Consider the following 19,666-nt stretch of genomic DNA (forward strand, 5'->3'; position numbering starts at 1 on the left):
TAATATGAAAGTACTTTTTTCTCTTTTTGAACTGACTCATCTGATCACACTAACACATTCCTTGTCAGCAGCAGCAAAGACAGAAAAGCAATTTGTTAAAGGTACAATATGTAAGAATTTTGTATCAAAATATCCAAAAACCACTTGCACATTGTTATATATTTCTTTCAATTGTGTACTTACATTATCCTAAATGTTTCCAAGAATTTGTAAATTCAGAGAAATTCCATGGCAAAACCATGGCAAGCTGACTTTGGGACGAAAGGAGAAATAAAACGAGGATCAATATCGGCGTGGCGTTTTCGAGATGCCGAGAGCTCCGCGTCCGCCACTAACTTGGACCTGACAGAGCTTCACGACTTGACAGAGACGCCGTTCTTGCATGTACTTTATTAGACAGGTGAGCAAATGTACATAAAACGAAACAATTTTATATAGCTCAACATGATGAAATGTTAGAATATGATCATCAGTGTGTTATTCTAATGCTGATCTAGCTTACTGCTAGTCTCATACAGCCAACACACTAACACATAGAATAACATTATAACTTTCAACACACTCAAATGCAGTTTAGTATGATAGTGTAGACCAAGTGAAACAGTGCTGCGTTACCTCACAAGTTAAATTTGTTACATAAACTGACCAGTTTAACCATTAATTCAGCACTTGCGGGTAGTTCGGTAGAATGAAATGTCCTCATTCCTATATATCCGCGGGACTCGCGAATGGCGCTGAAATCTGTCTCTCATTAGCAATCACGCCCTGCGTCATACCACAGTCATGTTAAAAAACATGAATGTATTCAATCATCCATAAACATTATTTCCCATAATCATTATTAGATCCATCGGCATGACGACAAGTTCCATGATTCCGCTTATTCACTGCGTCATCATCTACGCCTTTGTTATTGTATAAGGTTAGCAACCCCTAGCGACGAAAAAATATATATATTGTAGCTTTAAAGTTTTTACGACCTTATAGTTTCACTTAAGTCTATAGAATGTGAGTTGATTTAGTTAACTGGCGATTGACCTCCTGGCTGCTCAGAATTAATGAGGAAGTTCTTCTGCAAAGAAAAAAAAAAAAAGCATGGAATAAATGTTATAGTGCAGGCAATACTTGTAGCATGCTTACATGACTTTAAATTAATATAATTAAATCCACCTGCACTAAATTAGGGCTTTGCTTATTTTAATTTTCCAGTAGAGTGACATATTGTGTGGGGGCTGAAGATCGAGATGTGTTGATTAGCGTTAACTGTTTTGCCTGAGTGCATTTTTTTGCATTCATTACTGAAGAGATATTCTAATTTACATATTCTTGAGACTTTCCTAGAAGAACCGTCTTCTATTGATGCCCAAGATTTATACACTGTATATATATATATATATATATATATTTATTTATTTTTTTTTAGATTCTCATTTCCGTTTATACAGTTTGGTAAGAAAAGATACATATTGAGGAGTATTTTCAGGTAATAACGAGCTGTGATGAGAACAAGTTTGGGGCAGGAACAGGAAAACAGGCTATCAATAGCCAATCAAAGTGGCCGTATCACAGTGTAATGGTTTGAGGCAGTGCAATAAAGAGAGTAAAATGTTTGTAAAGCTGCTGCATAATTGATCTCTGTTGTGAGAATTGTGCGTTCACCCACAAAATACACTGTAGGTTGAGCAAATGGAGGTTTGATTAGCATACAGTTACACACTAATGCATTCAGGCAATAAAACCACAGGCATCAACACAGAAGTCATTTCTGTATGCGGAATATATACAGTTGATATATTTTTCATTCGGCCAGTATGTGTTTATGTGTACTGGAGAATTATTGTCATGGCTGGAGGTTTGATTTGTGGCTGTCACAGATAGTATTTGCACTCACTGAGCCACATAAAACTCTAGTTACTAAGGACCCTTAGTTTTATTTTTAGAAGATTCCTTTCTTTCATGGTGGGGGAAGTTATGACATTTATTGACTGAGATCATGGCATGGTTCTTGATTGGCTCTGACCATTCTGTTAAATCACATGGGATGAAAATGCAAGATTTATGAGAAATCCATTTTGCTTTTGCCATAAGACCATCCCAATGCATTTCATCTAGAGTCAAGGGTACACTTGCCCAGAGTGCATTGCTCAGTTCTAGAAAAGTCATTCAGTGTATAGAGCAATTTGTGTGGCTCAGTTTCTCCAGGGCTCTGTAAGGATCACAGCCTAGACCTTGCTGAAATAGTGTCAGCTGATGTTCACTGAACTGAAGGGACTGGGGGTTAAAGGTTATTTGGTAATTTCTGCTCAGTAGGTTTCTAGGTTGCTGTCCTTGTGTCTTAAAGCTGCAGTGTGTAATTTCTTTGCCACTAGCATTACTTTTGTTAAAAGCTGCATGCAAGATAATTTTTAAAAAGACTGTGCAAATCCACAGAGTGCTATTTCATGATGCGATATGTCCCGAATCTTGCCTACTCTTCTGCCATACACTCAAATGTATCTACTTTTTCCTCTCAGAGAAAAGGTACTTTTAGGGCTCAAATACTTTTAATGTATAATATAAGTAGGCAAACAGGGACGCAGCGTGTTTTTATGAGTGAGTCACTGAATGATTCACTTAACTGTTTTGTTCAATGACACATTCATTCGGGAACGAAACGCAACAACTGTGTGAGATGCAAATGTAGGTCTAAGTTATTTAATGTTAACTTCTTATTTACTTAGGTGTTGTATAAAAGCAACATCATAAAATCGTGCTGTTGATATTGCTGAAAAAAAAAATTGCAATGAAATAGTGAATAACAAATAAGTTTGCATTTTACGTGTAGACCATGGCAATTCCTTGAGCTGCAACTGTCATTATGGAGCTCCTCACTGTCCCACAAGTAACAAATTGAATGCTACATCAGCACACAGAATATCAATAAAATCAATTGGCTGGAGATTCATCGCACTTCCTGCTTGTAATTGAAAATGACACCCACCAGGCAATTGAAACCTCAAGAAATGTTCAGTCAGGGTTGGTAAAATTGTGTGTATCACCATGAATAATGGAGGTGTGTCATAAGTTTCAGCCAAAGAGTTGACATGTGTCTGAGAGCCCAACTTAACAGGACATAGTTGAGGCATGTGTGACAGCGAACTATTTTCTGTCATTTAATATTCAACCTTTAAATGAGGCAAAAATGTGTAGGTCTTGTTAAGACATTGCTAATTACAGCACACATACACAGATCTGTACCCTGAAGAAACACACACTCTCACAGCAGGGTTGGATAATGGAGAAGAGATGAAGAATTCCCTCTCTTGCCTTTATTTATAGAGGTTTCTTGGCGGTCTAGTCTCTAATTAACGTTGCAGTGACCTGCAGACATCTGAGGTGTCTGCGCTGCGTGAGCTCCTCTCAAACGCCCTGCGTACAGGACAAGCTCACCTGACAGGCTGAAATGGAATACATACAATATTAAACGAATCCTGTGATCATATTATGATGAATTTAACATGTAGGGTTCCCTTATTAAGAAATCCAATGCCATCCGGACAGGAATGTCTGTGACTGTGCATTTTTTTTCTCAATGCTTTTCATAAATATTGACCTTCATCAAACACCTTAAAACAATCAAGTCAAATATCTCGTTGTGCCGCCTTGTGCATTATAAATTTAAATTTTATTCAGCAACGATCTGGGTAAAATAACATTTAGGTGGTTTGAAGGGATAGTTCACCCAAAAATGAAAATTCTGTAGATATTTTTATGAATTTTAATAACCAAACGGTTGATGGGCTTCATTGACTTCCATAGTATTTCAACTAGCCAATAGCCAATCAACTTTTTGGTTACCCATATTCTTCAAAGTATTTCCTTTTGTGTTTATCAGAAGAAAGACATTCATACAGGTTTGGAACAGCTTGAGGGTGAGTAAATTATGACAGAATTTCATTTTTGGATGAACTATCCCTTTAAGTACTACATCCCAGCTTATGTATAAAGAAAGTTAAAGCAATAAAGAATGTATAATCATAGACTCGGAAAGGTCACTGGTGTAGCACTGTTGTTGATTTCACCATTAAATCAAAATGGACAAATCTTATTTCTTATATGGAATATTGCAGAGTTTATTATAAATGATTTATCTGTGCACATCATTTTTTTTAATGCATGTGCCCTGTAATCTTTTATCAAAATAAGTTCCCCTTGCTTTTTCAGCAACATCTCTTGTCTACTCTGATGAAGTGTTTACTAGAGCGAGGGCGGGTCAACCTGTCACTCACATGAGATCGACCAATAGCAAACCACAACCATCCAACAATTCAATCAATTCCCAATGGACAAAATAAAGTCCTTCCCTACATTTTCACCCCTGTTTCATTTGGGTATACATCACAATAGGGACGAAAAGACTATCGCAACTTTCATTTCATGTCTTCTTTAACTAACTCTTAATTATGCACATAATGGATTTGTCTGTCCAAGTGTTGCTCTCTGCGGCTGCACTACTTCTTTCCTTTCCTCCTCCTCTTGTCTCAAGGGCTGGAACCCTTCCAGAACTCTGTCCCAGTCTTCAGTCAGCGTCACCCTGCTGTGACGTAAGGCAGAAATGATGGAATCAGAGGAATAATGAGAGTGCAGGCTCTGGCAATGCTGAGCTCTGGTTAAAAACTCAACATATAGCATGGTCAACAGTGGCAACATACAGTATAAATACCTTTTTGCATCCATATTGTCTAGTCGAGTCAGGAGACTATAAACTGTAAATAGGGTTGCAAAGGTGCGGAAAATTTCTGGAAACTCTCTAGTTAATCTAGATCTTCCAGAGTGACCAGGGGCCTCATTTATAAAATGTTGCATAGATGTTGTCCTAAATGTTGTCCTACATTTGATCTTACTATCATTTCTCTACTTCCATATCTATAAATCGCAAATTATCTTGAAATTGTGCACAGCTGAATGGTTTCAGATCTCCGCCTTGTAAGCACCCCCTAATTAATATCATTAACATATAAAAGAGCACCAGTAAACATCAAAATCGTTTTCCTGAGAATGGCGAGCAGCAAGAATTGCTTGGATTTCCAAATACCTGCAGTACTCAGACTCTCTGCTATAAGGAAAAGTGTGTACATCTTCTTCGAACCTGACATGGCGCTAAGTATTTTTTCCACATCAAAGTCCTTTTTAATATAACGAACGTTGTCGTGGATTTTAGAATCATGGGGCCTCATTTGTAAAATGTGTGTACGCACACCCTATGTTAAAACTGTGTGTATGCACGTTTTATAAATGATGGAGGAATGCACAGTGCATGCAGGAGGTGTGGCCTCAATAGCCCTGCAGTAAGTTGTGGGCTGTGTGCATGTGGTTGAAGAATCCGCAGGGTTGCATTTTTTGCATTTAATCTGGTTGTATTAACCAAGATTGAACTATAAAGACTATAAAGTTTCCTGTTATAGGCAAATTTGGCAAATTTCCAGTTTATTCCTATTTATTTCCATTATTTCCCATATAATCCAATTAATTCCCATAGAAAGTTTCCAACCCTAAGAGTAAATAATTAATTTGAATCTCTTAAAGTCGCCCTGTAGTCAATCATATAATCCCTTAAAACTCATCTTTGATCACCAAAATGACATATTTAAAGTTTTTTCCTGTGAAAAAAAAATCCTTCATGCCTTAAAATAGCTTGAATGTAACCCTACACCCTTGATTAATTTAGTAGATGCGGAGCCATAAATATGCTAATTAGCCCCGCCTCCACTCACTCACACCAGCTCAGAGATCCACTCATTCAACTTTATTGTAGTAAACGCTGTGCAATGACAAGTGGAAATAGTTTAATTCAGCCATATATGTTTGAACCAGAAACTGATTCAGAAGAAGTGGAAGAGTGAATTATACAGGCTTCCTTACAAGTTTACTCTACAAGTCGAATGGTAATGTATTTTATGTATCGCTCTTTACAACGTCAGACACATAACAGTAATTAATATGATTAGCCTTTTGCTTGACTATGTTATCAAACAGCTAATAGTCTGGCTTCTCTTGAGACTCCCCTGCTTTGCAGCAGTTAATGATATGCTAATTCCCGCCGGCACGTTGACGTGATTTGCTATAAGGTAAGAACCACGTTTTTGAGACTGTCTGCAGTTTTAAGGAGAAAATACTCAGCAACGGTGTTGACTTATGAATTTGTACACGGTTACAAACGCCATATAAACAACATTAAAAACTTGAACAAGGAATTGTTGCTTTTTCTTTTTGAAGAGTTTATGGCAGTGACTGAGACAGCCTGTGGTAAACAGACAGTATCAGCTTTCATCATGACTCATGATAGTTCAGCTGAGAACACTCATGTAATCAGATGAAGGAAGATGTTTTAAAGATGCTAACAGAACAGAAGATATCTAGAGAATTTGTGTCAGCAAGTGCAAGGATAATATGTTTAATATAAACCATCTGGATGTTACTTAAACATTTAGCTGCAGTTTTACGTTGTAAACAACAAATAGTCCTTACAATTTAGTTAGGTTAATGCTTAAAACAATAAATGAATTGTTTAGTTAGAAATCTTTCAGTTTAGTCATCATACTGGAAATGGAAGGTGCAAGCTGAGCACATTGCATTATGGGATGCAGTATTCTACACAATGGTCTTTGTTGTGTCCTGCACATTTTTGGCAGATGTAGTTGATCACCTGGATGCTGTATGCATGAAAATGTACTTACAATATAGTATTGTCATAGTATGTTGGCACTGGATGTTACTTCATACATTCTTTGACATGTTGGAAGTGTTTTGGAATGTGGTACTTTAAAGCTGGCACTGAACTTGGCTTGCAGTCAGTTTGTCTATTAGAGAGGCTCAGATTGTCTCCCCCATGCCAATTTCCCCAGTCTGTCAGTATGATCCAGAGATCCTGTGTTTCTCCATCCTGATGATCCAAGAAAATCCATTGAGAAGCTTATTTTAGAGCAGGGATTTTGACATAAATTTGAGTACGTCTATGCAGCCTCTCTATCATACAGTATCTTATTCGCTGTAAGTGAGTCCTTTTCTCACTGGCTGTGACTTCCGACCATGTCGTCACCATGTTGATGTCTGTATTAAAGTGGTCAGTGAAGTAAGCAGGGAAAACCCCTCTCAGATAGCATCAAATGGTTTACTTTTTTTAAACGAGTGTGTGCTAATCCACACCATGTTTTCCTGTTTACCACAAGGGCAATTACTCATCGGGGAGCCTGGGGTAGTTAACGCAGCCCTGCTCAATTTACTTCCTGCTTAACCCACAAATTACGTCTCTCTTTTATGTACCCCCTGCTGCTAAGTTAGTTTAATTACCCAACAAGGCTTATGTGTTGTAATTACTGCATTTATATCTACCGTCTTGTTGATTAGTGATTGTCTGGCTTGTAACACAGAACTGAGGCTTTGTTTTGTGGGCCTAGACACTTAAAAAGCTCAGACTGGTAAAAGTTGTTTTCACATGCACTATTTTATATAGACTTGTTTATGAAATGCTTTCATTTGTTTTTATAACTGAACGTCATAATTGGACAAAACTAGTTTTTCCTGAGGAGGGTAAATTTGTGTTTTACAGGCGTGTTTGCGGTTTTAATCTTGCCTGAATCAAACAGATTTGTGTGTGTGTGTGTGTGTGTGTGTGTGTGTTATATTATTTGTTTCAAACATTTTGATGGCGAAACCCCCAAATATGATGCTCCCTACAAGGGACCCCCTTTCTAAAATATATAAAGCAGACCTGTGTGAGAATAGTGTTAAGTGTGATATTATATAGACCTCATGTTTTCATTTCAATTTAAAAAAAAAAAATATATAAGTATTAAAGTTTATTTAAGTATTGAATTATTAAAGTTATAGTATTTAAATTAAAGTATTAAATTATTTAAATATATTTTTAATACATTTTTTAATCATTTTTATTTAATTATCTAGAAAATATTTACCTTCTTTTAATTTAACAGTGTATTTTCTTACCAATTATTATTATTATTATTATTATTTATTTATTTTACATTTTATACAGTTATATAATAGGGCCATACTCTCATGACGTCCAAATTGAAAGAATGAAACCGTAATGATGTCAAAATCTGTAAACATAAATTGTATAATTAAACATTTTGTAAAATGTTTTAAATTCTGAAATCCAATTTTGCAGCCCATTTGTGGTCCCTGGACCCTAGTTTGAAAACTCTTGCTCTGTGTCCAAAATCAAATACTTCCCTACTATATAGTATGCGAAAAACAGTACGCCAGCAGAGTAGTATGCCCGAATACATATAGAAAACAGTAGGCGAAAAGTACCCTGGATGACCTACTTCCATCGACATTCTGAAGTGTGCACCCGATGGACATCCCATAAGGCCATGGGAGAGGAATTACGAATGACAGTGAAGCGTCGCAGACTCGCAACTGACGCTGGTAGGTCATGTGACAGTAACAACATGGCGGATGTAGTACGTCCGAATTTTATTCCTACTACCAATATGAATACTATATAGAGCGTACTTTTTTAACGGTCACAAACTACGTTCAAATTCAAATATAGTAGACTTTAAGGGATTTTCAGACTTATTCATGTCTGAATAAAGGCCCGTTCACATCAAGGACGATAACTATAAAGATAACGATAAAGATATAATTCTAAAAATCGTTCTCCATATTAAAGAATAACAGAGTTCACACCACAACTATACCGATAATGATATGAGGAACGATATCGTTGGGATCACTTTCAGAACGATTTTTTTCCAGCTGTCAAATGATAAAACACTGACAGCCAATCAGAATCCATTCTAGCAGGTCATCCATTTTCGCTACTTTGAAACCGCAGCGCGGGTGCGCGCGTGCTTAGAATAAAAAGACCGTTTGTGTGGACACATATATAGTTATCTTTATCGTTATCTTCATAGTTATCGTGCTTGGTGTGAACGGGCCTTAAGGCTTGATGCATTTTAAATACAATTTTGATGATGCCTACCAGCAATTATTTGATTTTTTTTGCACATAATCTCATTTTTAGTGTTGCACAATGAAGAGATCTTCCATATTGCCATGCTAGCCTCCAGCAATATCCTCTTGCATGTTATAGCTCATTTAATGCTCAATATCAGTGTGCAAATATTTCCCAGACCAATTTCCTAATTAGTTTTCCTGATACTGAAAGCTGGCCAACGCTGCTGATTCAGTTTGGGCAGGATGCAACCTGGCTTGACAATGTGCTACTTTAGCACAAGTTCTCTGGCATTTGTTCACACGCTGTACGTCTAATCACTCTTTGTTTGGCTCTGATAGGAGATGATGACCAAGCTGATAACTGAGACACCAGATCACCCCATCCCTTTCCTCATAGGCCATCTGCAAACCAAACAGGAGAGCCCCGGCAGGATTCAGAGGACCCTGTCGGGATCTGCTGCATTGTGGGCTGAGAGCTCCTCAGGTGTATATCGTTCAGCATCCTTCAAGCTGTTTTTCACATAGAGAAAATGTAGATCTTTACCAGTTTTCTCCTTCTCTCTCCATAGAATACAAAGGTGCACGGCGGGACTCCAGGGGCAATGAAAAACCCTGGCAGATCCATCCCAAGAAGCCCAAGAAATCAAAGAGTGACCTGGCTGTGTCCAACATTTCCCCACCCTCTCCCGAGTCTAAATCATGTGAGTCCCGCTGCAATCGGAAAAAGCTAGCGTCACTACATCAGTTTTATGTGATTTGGTTGGCTGTTAATCTGAGATCAGCAATGCTATTTCAGAGATCAGAAATAGAGGAGACTGCCTGTGCATTAGTGAACAATGATGACTTCTATCTTTAGATAGTGCCATTATGGAGGCCATCAGCATGAGCTCTGAGTGATACATATTGCTGAGGGAGCAACTCGTATCAGAGTCTTTAATAATTTAACATGATGCTCTGTTACTGACAGCGGTTCTATTTCTGCCTGAGCGGAGGCTGTTGGCCAGTTTTGGGGAAGTGGGACGAAGGAAGATAATAAATATGTATAACCTCATTTTAAACTGTAGATGTGAACCGCTGACTTATTTAGATGGTTTTCGCATCAGTGAGTTTGTAAAACCTGTGATTGTGTTTCTACATTTTGTTTTTGTACGTTAAAGGAGTTCAACCAAAATGTAAATTCTTTATTCGTTTATTCACACTCATATCATTCCAAGCCTTTCTGCTCTTTTTCTTAAAATAAAAGTAATGTAGACACTGTCAAGATCTAAAAGGGACAAAACAGAGCTTTATTTGAGGGAAAAGTCCAAAATTACACCATCACAAAAGTGCATTTAAATACGCAGTATTATGCAAACAATTCCTAACCCTATAAATGCTACTGTATTATATTTAATACGCATATTTCTCAGGCCTCTAAATGAAATGGGATCAAAACTCTTCAGAAAAATCTGTTGTGCACAATCTACTCCTTACCTTCTGTCATCTTTTTAGCAAGTAAAAGGCCTTGTAGTATCATTCTCATTCAGGTTGTGGTACACATGTACTTTTGCTGTGAAATCTATTGATTTTTATAAAGTAAACATGAGAATAACTTTTATATTGTTTGCAGTATTTCAAGATGAACACTTACTGGACTGAAGCACTTTTATTTTTGTGAAATCCAATACATTAGGCTTTTGAAGAACTATTTATGTATACAACTCTCAATCACCATTGTATTGCATTGCATTGTATGTTTTGCTCATATTATATTCATATTTCTGACTATTACTTTATATGTCAGGCTATACAGGGTTAATGACCAAAAAAGAAGCTCATCTAAAGTCCCTAAATTCCTTTTATTGAATTTGTTGCAGAAGAACCATATTATTTAATTTCATGTTTTATGCATTTTTATAATGAGAATTTGGTTGTACATGTAAATGCACTTCTTGGTGTCAAGTTTTGATGTTCGCAGATGCATATGAGATTTGAGAGCTGTGGTAAAGTTTGCGTATTTTTTGCGTACGTTTTTCATTTAACATCTTTCAAGTGCCAGCTTCGTTTGAAAAATGTAGGCTTTTGGTTTCCAGGCAGTGATATTTTACATAATGAGTCCAGAGGTTGCTCTGCAGCACATGAAAAATAAACAGAGTGTAGGCTAATTTACACACGGAAGCACGCTGCAGTATGTGTAGTAGCTGTCATTTTTTAATGCTCATACATATCAAGGAAAATATATCCGTTCTCCCTAAGCAACAGGACATCTCTGACTCTGACATGCTATAGATATTCCTGATTTGTTGTTTATTTTATGCTAATCAAGCTCATGCATATAAGAACAGTCCTTAAAAAAACTAACATGCTCATTTTAAAATCAATCCAAATGATCTCCCAGATCATCATAACATTCACTAATTGGTCATTCTGGGTATCCAGCGTCCAGCTTTAGTGCTGTGCCGCTTGATCGCAGAACCTAATGAGCTGTTCTGTTCTGTTACCTGAGATAACCTGTACTGTCACTGTGTCATGGAGTTATATACTGTATTTGCCTAAAATGTTTGTGTGTGTGTATAACTCTTACTGCATGCCATCTTATTGCTTCCTCACAGCACTTTTTGTCCACATAAGCCACGTTTAAAGCAATTAGAGAGGCTTGGGAAATGTGTTTTGGAGGTGGATGGGAAAATACCCTGCAACAGAAATCATTTGCAAAACATAGAGTGCACTGCAAAGCAAATGTCACAGCAGTAGCAAGCACATTTAGCTTGATTTTGTGAGCATTCTAAATTATTCAGTGTTACGATTTTTGCTGCAAGTGCTCTCATTCAGACTCACAGAGATATTTCATGTCTGAAAATCTGCACACGTTGGAATTTTTATTTATTTGCAATGACGATGCACAGCGCAAAAATAGTACCATTTGCAGTTGTACTGTTTTCAAGTGTCTTTGGATGATGGACACAGTAAAATTGTCTTTAAAATGCTCAGCAGCTGCTCAAGTCTTGAAAGTGACTAATGTTGATAGACTGCTGTTGATTTGTGATGTGATGTGATCTGTATCTGTCCTGCCTGAGAAGTGTAACCCAGGTGAATTGTGTAAAAGTTGCTGCATTTTCAAATATATTTTAAAAAGCATTTATTTCACTTATGTATAGCTTCCTACAACATTGCTAGAGCTAGCGGTACCATCTAGCAATAACTTTTTAAGAATTCTAGCAATAAGTGATATGGATTAGTGAGATTATCAAACCGTGAAAGCTGTGAGTTATTGTGTTTCATAGTGAAGCGCAGCATTGTGTTCATTTACACGCGAACACCGTATGATCCGCTGTTTCCCGTGTCATCAGAGCAGCTCGGCTAATAATAAACAACAATTATTATTATATACTTGTTTTTTTTTTTTTTACAGTACAATATTAATATATTCCTTTAATTTCATTTAATTTATGTTGTGGTTGTTCTTGTAAAGTCATAGTGAATGGGGGGACAACTGGTTTTCTTCATCTTATCGCATGCTTGATAAAACTGAAATTTTGTGCGCAAAAATGACACAGCTGTATTGTGAATTTAATGTTTGAAGCGTACAGGAAGGATGTTTTGCTTTTTCAGTTTTTGAAAGTATTTTATTCGTTTTATGTTGCAGTGCCTCGTTCAATACTGCGTCCTACCTGGGACTGGAGGACTAAACCTGAGAGTCGAGACTTTAATGAGTTCAATCACATACTGCAGGAGAGCAAGAAGCTTGGCAAAGCCCTGGAGAATCTTTCCCGCAGTAAGTGAACCGACAACTATCCTGTGCGAAACAGCAATGGAAGGCTAATTCACACTGCACGGACAGACACTGACAGACTACAACAGACACTTCAGCAGGTTTTCTTGGATCAGTGTGTTACCCATGTTGCCGTCTGTCGGCTCTCGTTTTCGCCAATTAAACATGTTGAACATGGTCTTGGAAAGTCTGAGAAGTGACGTATTGTAAAATGTTGACTGTCGCCGTTGGTCGGCATCTGTCAGTGCAGTGTGAATTGGCATTTAAAGAATAAACTGAATATTGTAATTTGTCTGCTGTTAGAGCATTATTTATACTTAGCTTTTCGAATTTATACATTTATTATAAATATTTTAAAATAAACTCATTGTGTTGAAGCTAAAGGTTCTCAAATGGTGGATTACAACACCAAATTGAGTCTTAAGTTCTGACAGCAGGAAGAAAACAATCCCAAAAGCAAATAGTAAAATAGTGTACAGCTATAAATATGCTGAATCAACTATTCATTTATCAACTACCTTATCAACTTAAAAAAAAAACCCTCAAAATTCAAGAAAATGCTTGGTCTCCATCCTGAAAACCAATTGAGAACCTCTGATTTAGTATCCAACGAGACATTTTCTAATTCATTGATGTGTGATTTATTTCCTTTGCCAGGCATTGCTGTTTCTGACGACTTTGACCTGGTATGATGCTTATTATTTGCTTATGCTTATGTCTTGCATTAATAGAAATTAAATATTGAAATGGATTTGTTTAGGAGCTGTAAAAAAGCCTAGTTTGATTGTTGTTTGTGTGAAGACTCAAATAGAAATAAAAAAAATAATTTGAGAGAACCCAGCAAAACATCTACCTAGTCATATTTCTCTGAATACAGTACGGTTTTTAAACTTTAATAACCTATTTTTGGCCATTTGCCCAGGCTTCCCTCTGCTCCCAATTTGGCTCTTCAGATGAATATTAAAACATTTAGATCTTAAAGCAAAATAATTTCTTCTCTTAGTACCGTTTTAGAGGACATTTCTCATAATTGCCTGTTGCTGATAAACTACAGAAAAGTGTAATGTCAAAGCTGAATTTTTATTACTGCTCACCATGTGTCCTCCATTATTAAAATCTATTCACTGTAAAAATGACTGGCCACACAAATAGCATAGATAATGAGTCATATTTCAACATCAGCCCTTTAATTACCACCTCTGTAATTGATTACCCATTTGTATAACCACAAATTGTTTTATGTTTACATCTCTGCCTGTTCCTCTTCACACCTTGTCCTCCCTTTGAAAGGACCCTCGGGCGTATAACTCCGTACAGAGGCCTCGCGTGGTGGGTGAGTGGGTGGGCCGTGAGGAGGAAGATTCCGACCCCCTTGCGGCTGAGATGCTTCAGCCCCCTGTCCCAAGAGCCAAAACTGAGGGTTGGGCGAGCAAAGACAACAGTCCTGTTGGAAGGTGAGCAAACAAATTAATGTTTTTTGTAACCCTAATGACTTACTTTTCTTAATGAACACTAAAGGTGATATTTAGCAAACTGTCCAAGCTGCTCTTTTCCATGCATGGTGACCATCCTAATTAGAAAGGATCTAGTTTTAAAAGCAAGATTTGGAGTGAATAACAACTAAAAGTTTGTTTAAGCTACTATATTGGATTATTTTTCTGATACTTTATGGTGGGTTTTTGTCCTTTTGGAGCTTGGTCCCCATCCAGTTTCATTGAATTTAAAGGGTTAGTTCACCCAAAAATGAAAATTCACTCATTCTTGACTCACCCTCAAGTCGTTCCAAACCTGTAAGACTTTCGTTCATCTTGAAACACAAATGAAGATTTTTTTTTAATGAAATCAAAGCGATTTTTGTCCCTCGATTGACAATCTATGCAACTACCACTTTGATGCTTAAACATTTTTTAAAGAGATCGTAAAACGAATCCGTATGAATTGTGCGGTTTAGTCAAAATTTTCTGAAGGGACACAATTGCTTTATATGATGAACAGAATTAATTTCCACATATAAACAGTCATCAATGCACACATCAGTTGTGGTAAACGGAAGCTCAATGATGCTTGCTTGATGTGCAAGAACCAATGAGGTTTATTCTGGTGTTACGCAGCACATTTGAGCTTCAGCAAGAACCAATGAGGTTCATTCTCGTGTTACTCGTGTAATGAGGTTTGTTCTTGCGCATCAGGCAAGTACGGATGAGCTTCTGTTTGTTTGCTGCTCAATGTTTATATGTGAATAAAAGCCTAAATTCAATATGTTCATCATATAAAGCGATCCAGTCTCTTCAGAAAAAAATTTGGACTAAACCACTTAATTCATATGGATTAGTTTTATGATCTCTTTATGAACTTTTTAAGGCGACAAAGTGGTACTGTAGTTCATCGACTGTCAATGGAGGGACAAAAATTTAATTAAAATATCTTAATTTGTGTTTTGAAGATAAATGAAAGATTTTAAGGTTTAGAACGACATGAGGGTGAGTAAATGATGAAATTACTTTTTTCATTTTTGGGTGAACTACCCCTTTAAGAGATTGTTTTTTTTTTTTGTATGAGTGTGTCTTTGCATTTTACTTCCTCTTTCCAAGTTGATGTAAGGACATCCCATCACTCTTATTTGTTCTAGAAGATAAGGAAGTTTATTTACATTAAAAAAAGTCTCATAATAATGTGAGCCACAGTTTAATAAAGCATATGTCGTACTTCATAATGTATTTTCTCTAAATATCTCCATAAAGTTTTTGTCAGGTTTTCTAATCAAAAGACGCCGTATAGCCTCCGATAACCCCACATAAATCCCTCAAGGGGAGATATTCTTTAAATGTGTATGCACTGCACAGCTATATCTTTAAAACAGCAATTGCAGCTCCTCGACCCTTTAAAGACGTTACCAGGGTGATTTTAATTGGCTAGTGTTTGAGTGGAGGGCAGAGGCTGGCCGCAGAGAATACAGCTAATTAGTAAGGATCAGATATTAAATAATAAATCACATTCAGAAGCCGGCGGACAGAAAAGACTTCATTCCATTAAAATATTCTCTCACCTGATTACAGTAAATTATGGAGCCTCTGGTCGATATCGCAGACGTCCCCAGTGCATATAGCTGTACAAGCACTGCCAGAGACATTACAGAGAACCAAGGCATTGGGCTGCTGTGATCTCTAGCCTTAGTCCTCATCAATGTGAATGAATCATTACAAGAGTAAACACTTTCTCCTCTAACATTGTTCTCCCACTGTTTATAATAGATATTTAGACATTCGAAGGTACAGCAGTTCAGCAGTACAGCAGTGAGTAGTGAATTGATTTTTTAGTTATTAGGTGAACTAATGAAGTCATGAAGATGTGGCATATGATACTGACTTTTATTAGTGTGGCATTTGAGAAAATTAATCGAATAACATTAACTTTAACGGTTCTTGCTGATGCAGACATAATACTTATTTATGCTTTATATATAACTGTAACTTTTGATCAATTTAATACATCCTTGCTGAATAAAAGTATTAATTTCTTTAAAAATCTTACTGACCCCAAACTTTTGAACATTAGTGTACTTTCAGTAGTTTCAATAAATAGTCTTGGAGTACTTGGAGTACTAAGTTTATGTTAAAAAGTATAATTTCAAAATTAGCCACCACAACACTACCATAGTAGTCTAATTACAGAACAAACGACTCTTATGAAATGGTCCATTTTAAGTTAATCAAAAGCATTCTACATAATCAGTGTAGTCTGATTCCCAAACAAATGACTCTTATGAACTTGTTGTTTTTATTAAATCAAAGACACACAGCACAATTAGAGTAGCCTGACACCTGAATGAATGACTCTTATGAGTTGGTTTATTTTAGTGACTAAACAAACTAACAATAAAGCATACAGCACAAATGACTCAGATCAGTGATCAGTGTACTTTGATTCCTAAGCAAATGTCTCTTATGAGCCAGTTTTAGTGAATAAAAACCATATAGCACAACCAGTGTAGTCCGACTCCCAAATTAATTACTTTTATGAACCCGTTTTATTTAGTGAATCTAGACTCAGGCGCAGGCACACTTAGGGCGTGTCCGAATCCACTTTTGCTAGTTTAACGATGGGAAAAATGGCCGACGCGTGCGGCGCATGGTCTATAAGGGTTGTCCCTATTCTCTTAATGAGTAATAAGTATGTTTTGGGCGTAACGTGCAGTAAACCAATTACTGAGTCTCATCTCCCATTCCCTTTAAAAGCCAGTTGCGCTCGTGCCATGCCGGATTACTATTTACATGGCGGAATTTGCAAGCGGAAAGACATTTCTAGCAAGGAAACAGATCTGCTTGTGCGCGAGGTTGAAGCGCGAGCAGACCATCTACGGGACAAGCCGGATTCCACCATATCTTTATGTACACAATAATAATCTTTTACATCATAATCCTTTTATTTTAAATATTTGGCATGTTTGTGTGCTGGTGCGTGTCCCTGTGTGTGTAATAAGCAGAGTGTACATGTATTGTGGACCCGCCTATAGGCACATATTACTAATGCGCCCTTTAAATAACAAAAAAAAAAATACTGCGCCATTGACTTTAGACCAGGTTGTTGTTGGTCAATGACGCAGTCTATTTCAGTTGCCTCAAAATAGCAACGTGCCCAACAATGCGCTTGAACACACCTCGTTTTCAGACCAGCACGCCCATGGGTGAACAGATGGGCGCAAATGCATTTGCTATTTAAACAATGTGGTGCAGAACGTGAAAAAGATAACTGCGTCGGGCTGAAACTAGCAAAACACACTTGCGGAGCCTGGCGCTGCATTGCGCAAGGTTATGATAGAGCCCATAGAGTGCAAACAGTGTAGTCCGATCCCCGAACAAATGACTTTTCTCAACCCGTTCTTTTTAGTGAATCGATCACAAAGCTAATATATAATTGTGAGACTTAAGTCAGTGTAGTTACTGACTGGTTGCTTATATGTCATTGCAGTTTTGGATTGCATTAATGAAATGTAAAGCCCTGGTTCAAATCTTGCTATGTCATTCAAGACATGAATCTGCAAGTCTAAAACCCCATGAGTAGGGGATACAAATCTTCCCAATAGCCCCTGCACACGTACTGAAACACAGCATGGCTGTTTTCAACACCTGTTCTGTAATTTTACATTTTAAAACGGCAGCTGCTCTGTATAATGACCACCGCTTTCCCACTTCTGGAACAAAATGTTGTTTTTCCTTCATAACCTCACCCTCGAACCGCAAAGCTCTCCTTCTGAGGAAGCTGTCAGTCTTCAGGTGTTGCAGACAGAGATGTCTGGGTGAGTGTCGAGGCTGCTGGGAAATCAGATAGAGACAGAGGTGGATGCTGGAAAGGGTTATTTTGACTGATTTTGGAGATGATAAAGTCCCATTGTGGGACTCCACTCTCATTTCCTTTACACACAGGCAACATATTATAAAGCGTATTCCCCTCGTTCTCTCTCTTTTCTCCCCTCCCCCCTTTCCGTTTCCTTCTAACTCCTACGCTGCACGTATCTCTTCTTTCCTTACATTCATAAACATCCCCATCAACCCACTCTCACTGCAGGGTTCCAGCCGAAGACATGCTCAGATGTACAGTATATTCAGCTGAGAGCGTCTGACTTTCACGACCCTAATGTCCCTAATGTGATTAAGGGCTGGTCGATCCCGGGACTGTTCTTGTGGTGGCGTCAGACATTTATTATTATTATGACCTTATTTGCAGCGGCTCCAGAATGATTAGTCATACGGCATTTGCAGCTCAGGTGACTGGCTCAAAGAAAAAGAAAAAAAAAAACTCATCACCTTGGAATTATAAGGTTCTACCTGCATTTTACCTGTTCCAAAAATCCCCATTTTCAAATGTGAGAAATTTATTTTCATATTGTACATTTAGAATAGGGTCTCTGTCATTTTCATGTATGAAAGAGACTTGTTCCCCATATTATTTTTGCTATATGGAATGCAAAAACTTTGAAGTTCAATATCTCAAAACCACTCAGAATGCAGATATAACCATATAATTCCAATGTGGCGAACTGGCTGCAGAACTGAGCATGATGATTTTTAGGGATTTTGATGAATCTTCAGTGTCTTGAATCATTTGATCAAGAAGGCTAGTAGAGATTGTTTACATATTCATTCAGTGACACTTTTTGTAGCTTAAAGTACACCATTACACCAGTAGGTGGCATGTGGGACATATTCATCTGGGAACTCTTGGAATCTATCAATAAAATTTAGGCATGATAAATAATAAATAAAATAAAAATATGAATATCAGAGGTCGCGTTAACTGAACATTTTCCATCATTGTCAATTTGACAGATTACACTTAGAGTGTAACTGTAAATACATAGTTCTGGCATGAAACTCTGAATGGTGCAGGCTGATAGGTCCTTAAAGTCCGCGTGAACCGGAAGTTGCAAACGACTTTTCTCCAGTGTTGTGACGTATTTCCCAGTGAAACTGAATATTGAACAGAGGGCAGGGTTTTACTCTAGCGCTCCTCCTCTCCATCTCTGCTCATAACAGACTAACGGTTTGAGGGGAGTGGTTAAGCGTTTCCCAACCCAAGCCGTCAAGCCTACATCATCAGAGAAGGAACGCCATTCCAGACCGGAAGTGACTTTTCAGACTTTGATTAAAGATTACGACAGCTAACAATTTTTTTCTGTGTATTAACTTCCACGGATTAATTTTTCACCACAAGACTAGTAATATGCGCTAACAAAGTAAATAGGGTCAATTTTGATTTCAGTTGGACTTTAAAGGCACACTATGCAGCTTTCCGTTTTTGTCAAACAGCGACCCCTAGAGTCGCTGTGGAGTACTTGTATTTAATGTTACTGTCGTAAATACCACTCGCGCAGAGCCGTCTCTGCACTCACGGTCTGATCCCTTCCGCCCTCTATACCGGTACCTGTTCAGTAGGATGGAAGCTGTAATG

At 37.5% G+C, this 19,666-nt stretch overlaps 1 protein-coding gene across 1 annotated transcript in view; it reads left to right on the top strand.

The window, feature by feature from the left end:
• The window catches only part of cUnh8orf34 (chromosome Un C8orf34 homolog), a gene marked incomplete at its 5' end in the record, with an annotated part of 97,537 nt that overhangs the window by 3,178 nt on the left and 74,693 nt on the right, over window positions 1-19,666 (top strand). Inside the window, 5 exons of the mRNA XM_081352261.1 lie at window positions 9,307-9,451; window positions 9,537-9,668; window positions 12,593-12,721; window positions 13,376-13,404; window positions 14,009-14,172. Coding sequence (XP_081208387.1) covers window positions 9,307-9,451; window positions 9,537-9,668; window positions 12,593-12,721; window positions 13,376-13,404; window positions 14,009-14,172 — 599 coding nt within the window. The remainder of the gene's footprint in view (window positions 1-9,306; window positions 9,452-9,536; window positions 9,669-12,592; window positions 12,722-13,375; window positions 13,405-14,008; window positions 14,173-19,666) is intronic.

Source organism: Scardinius erythrophthalmus (assembly GCF_964197995.2).
Source record: "Scardinius erythrophthalmus genome assembly, chromosome: 22".
NCBI lineage: Eukaryota > Metazoa > Chordata > Actinopteri > Cypriniformes > Leuciscidae > Scardinius > Scardinius erythrophthalmus.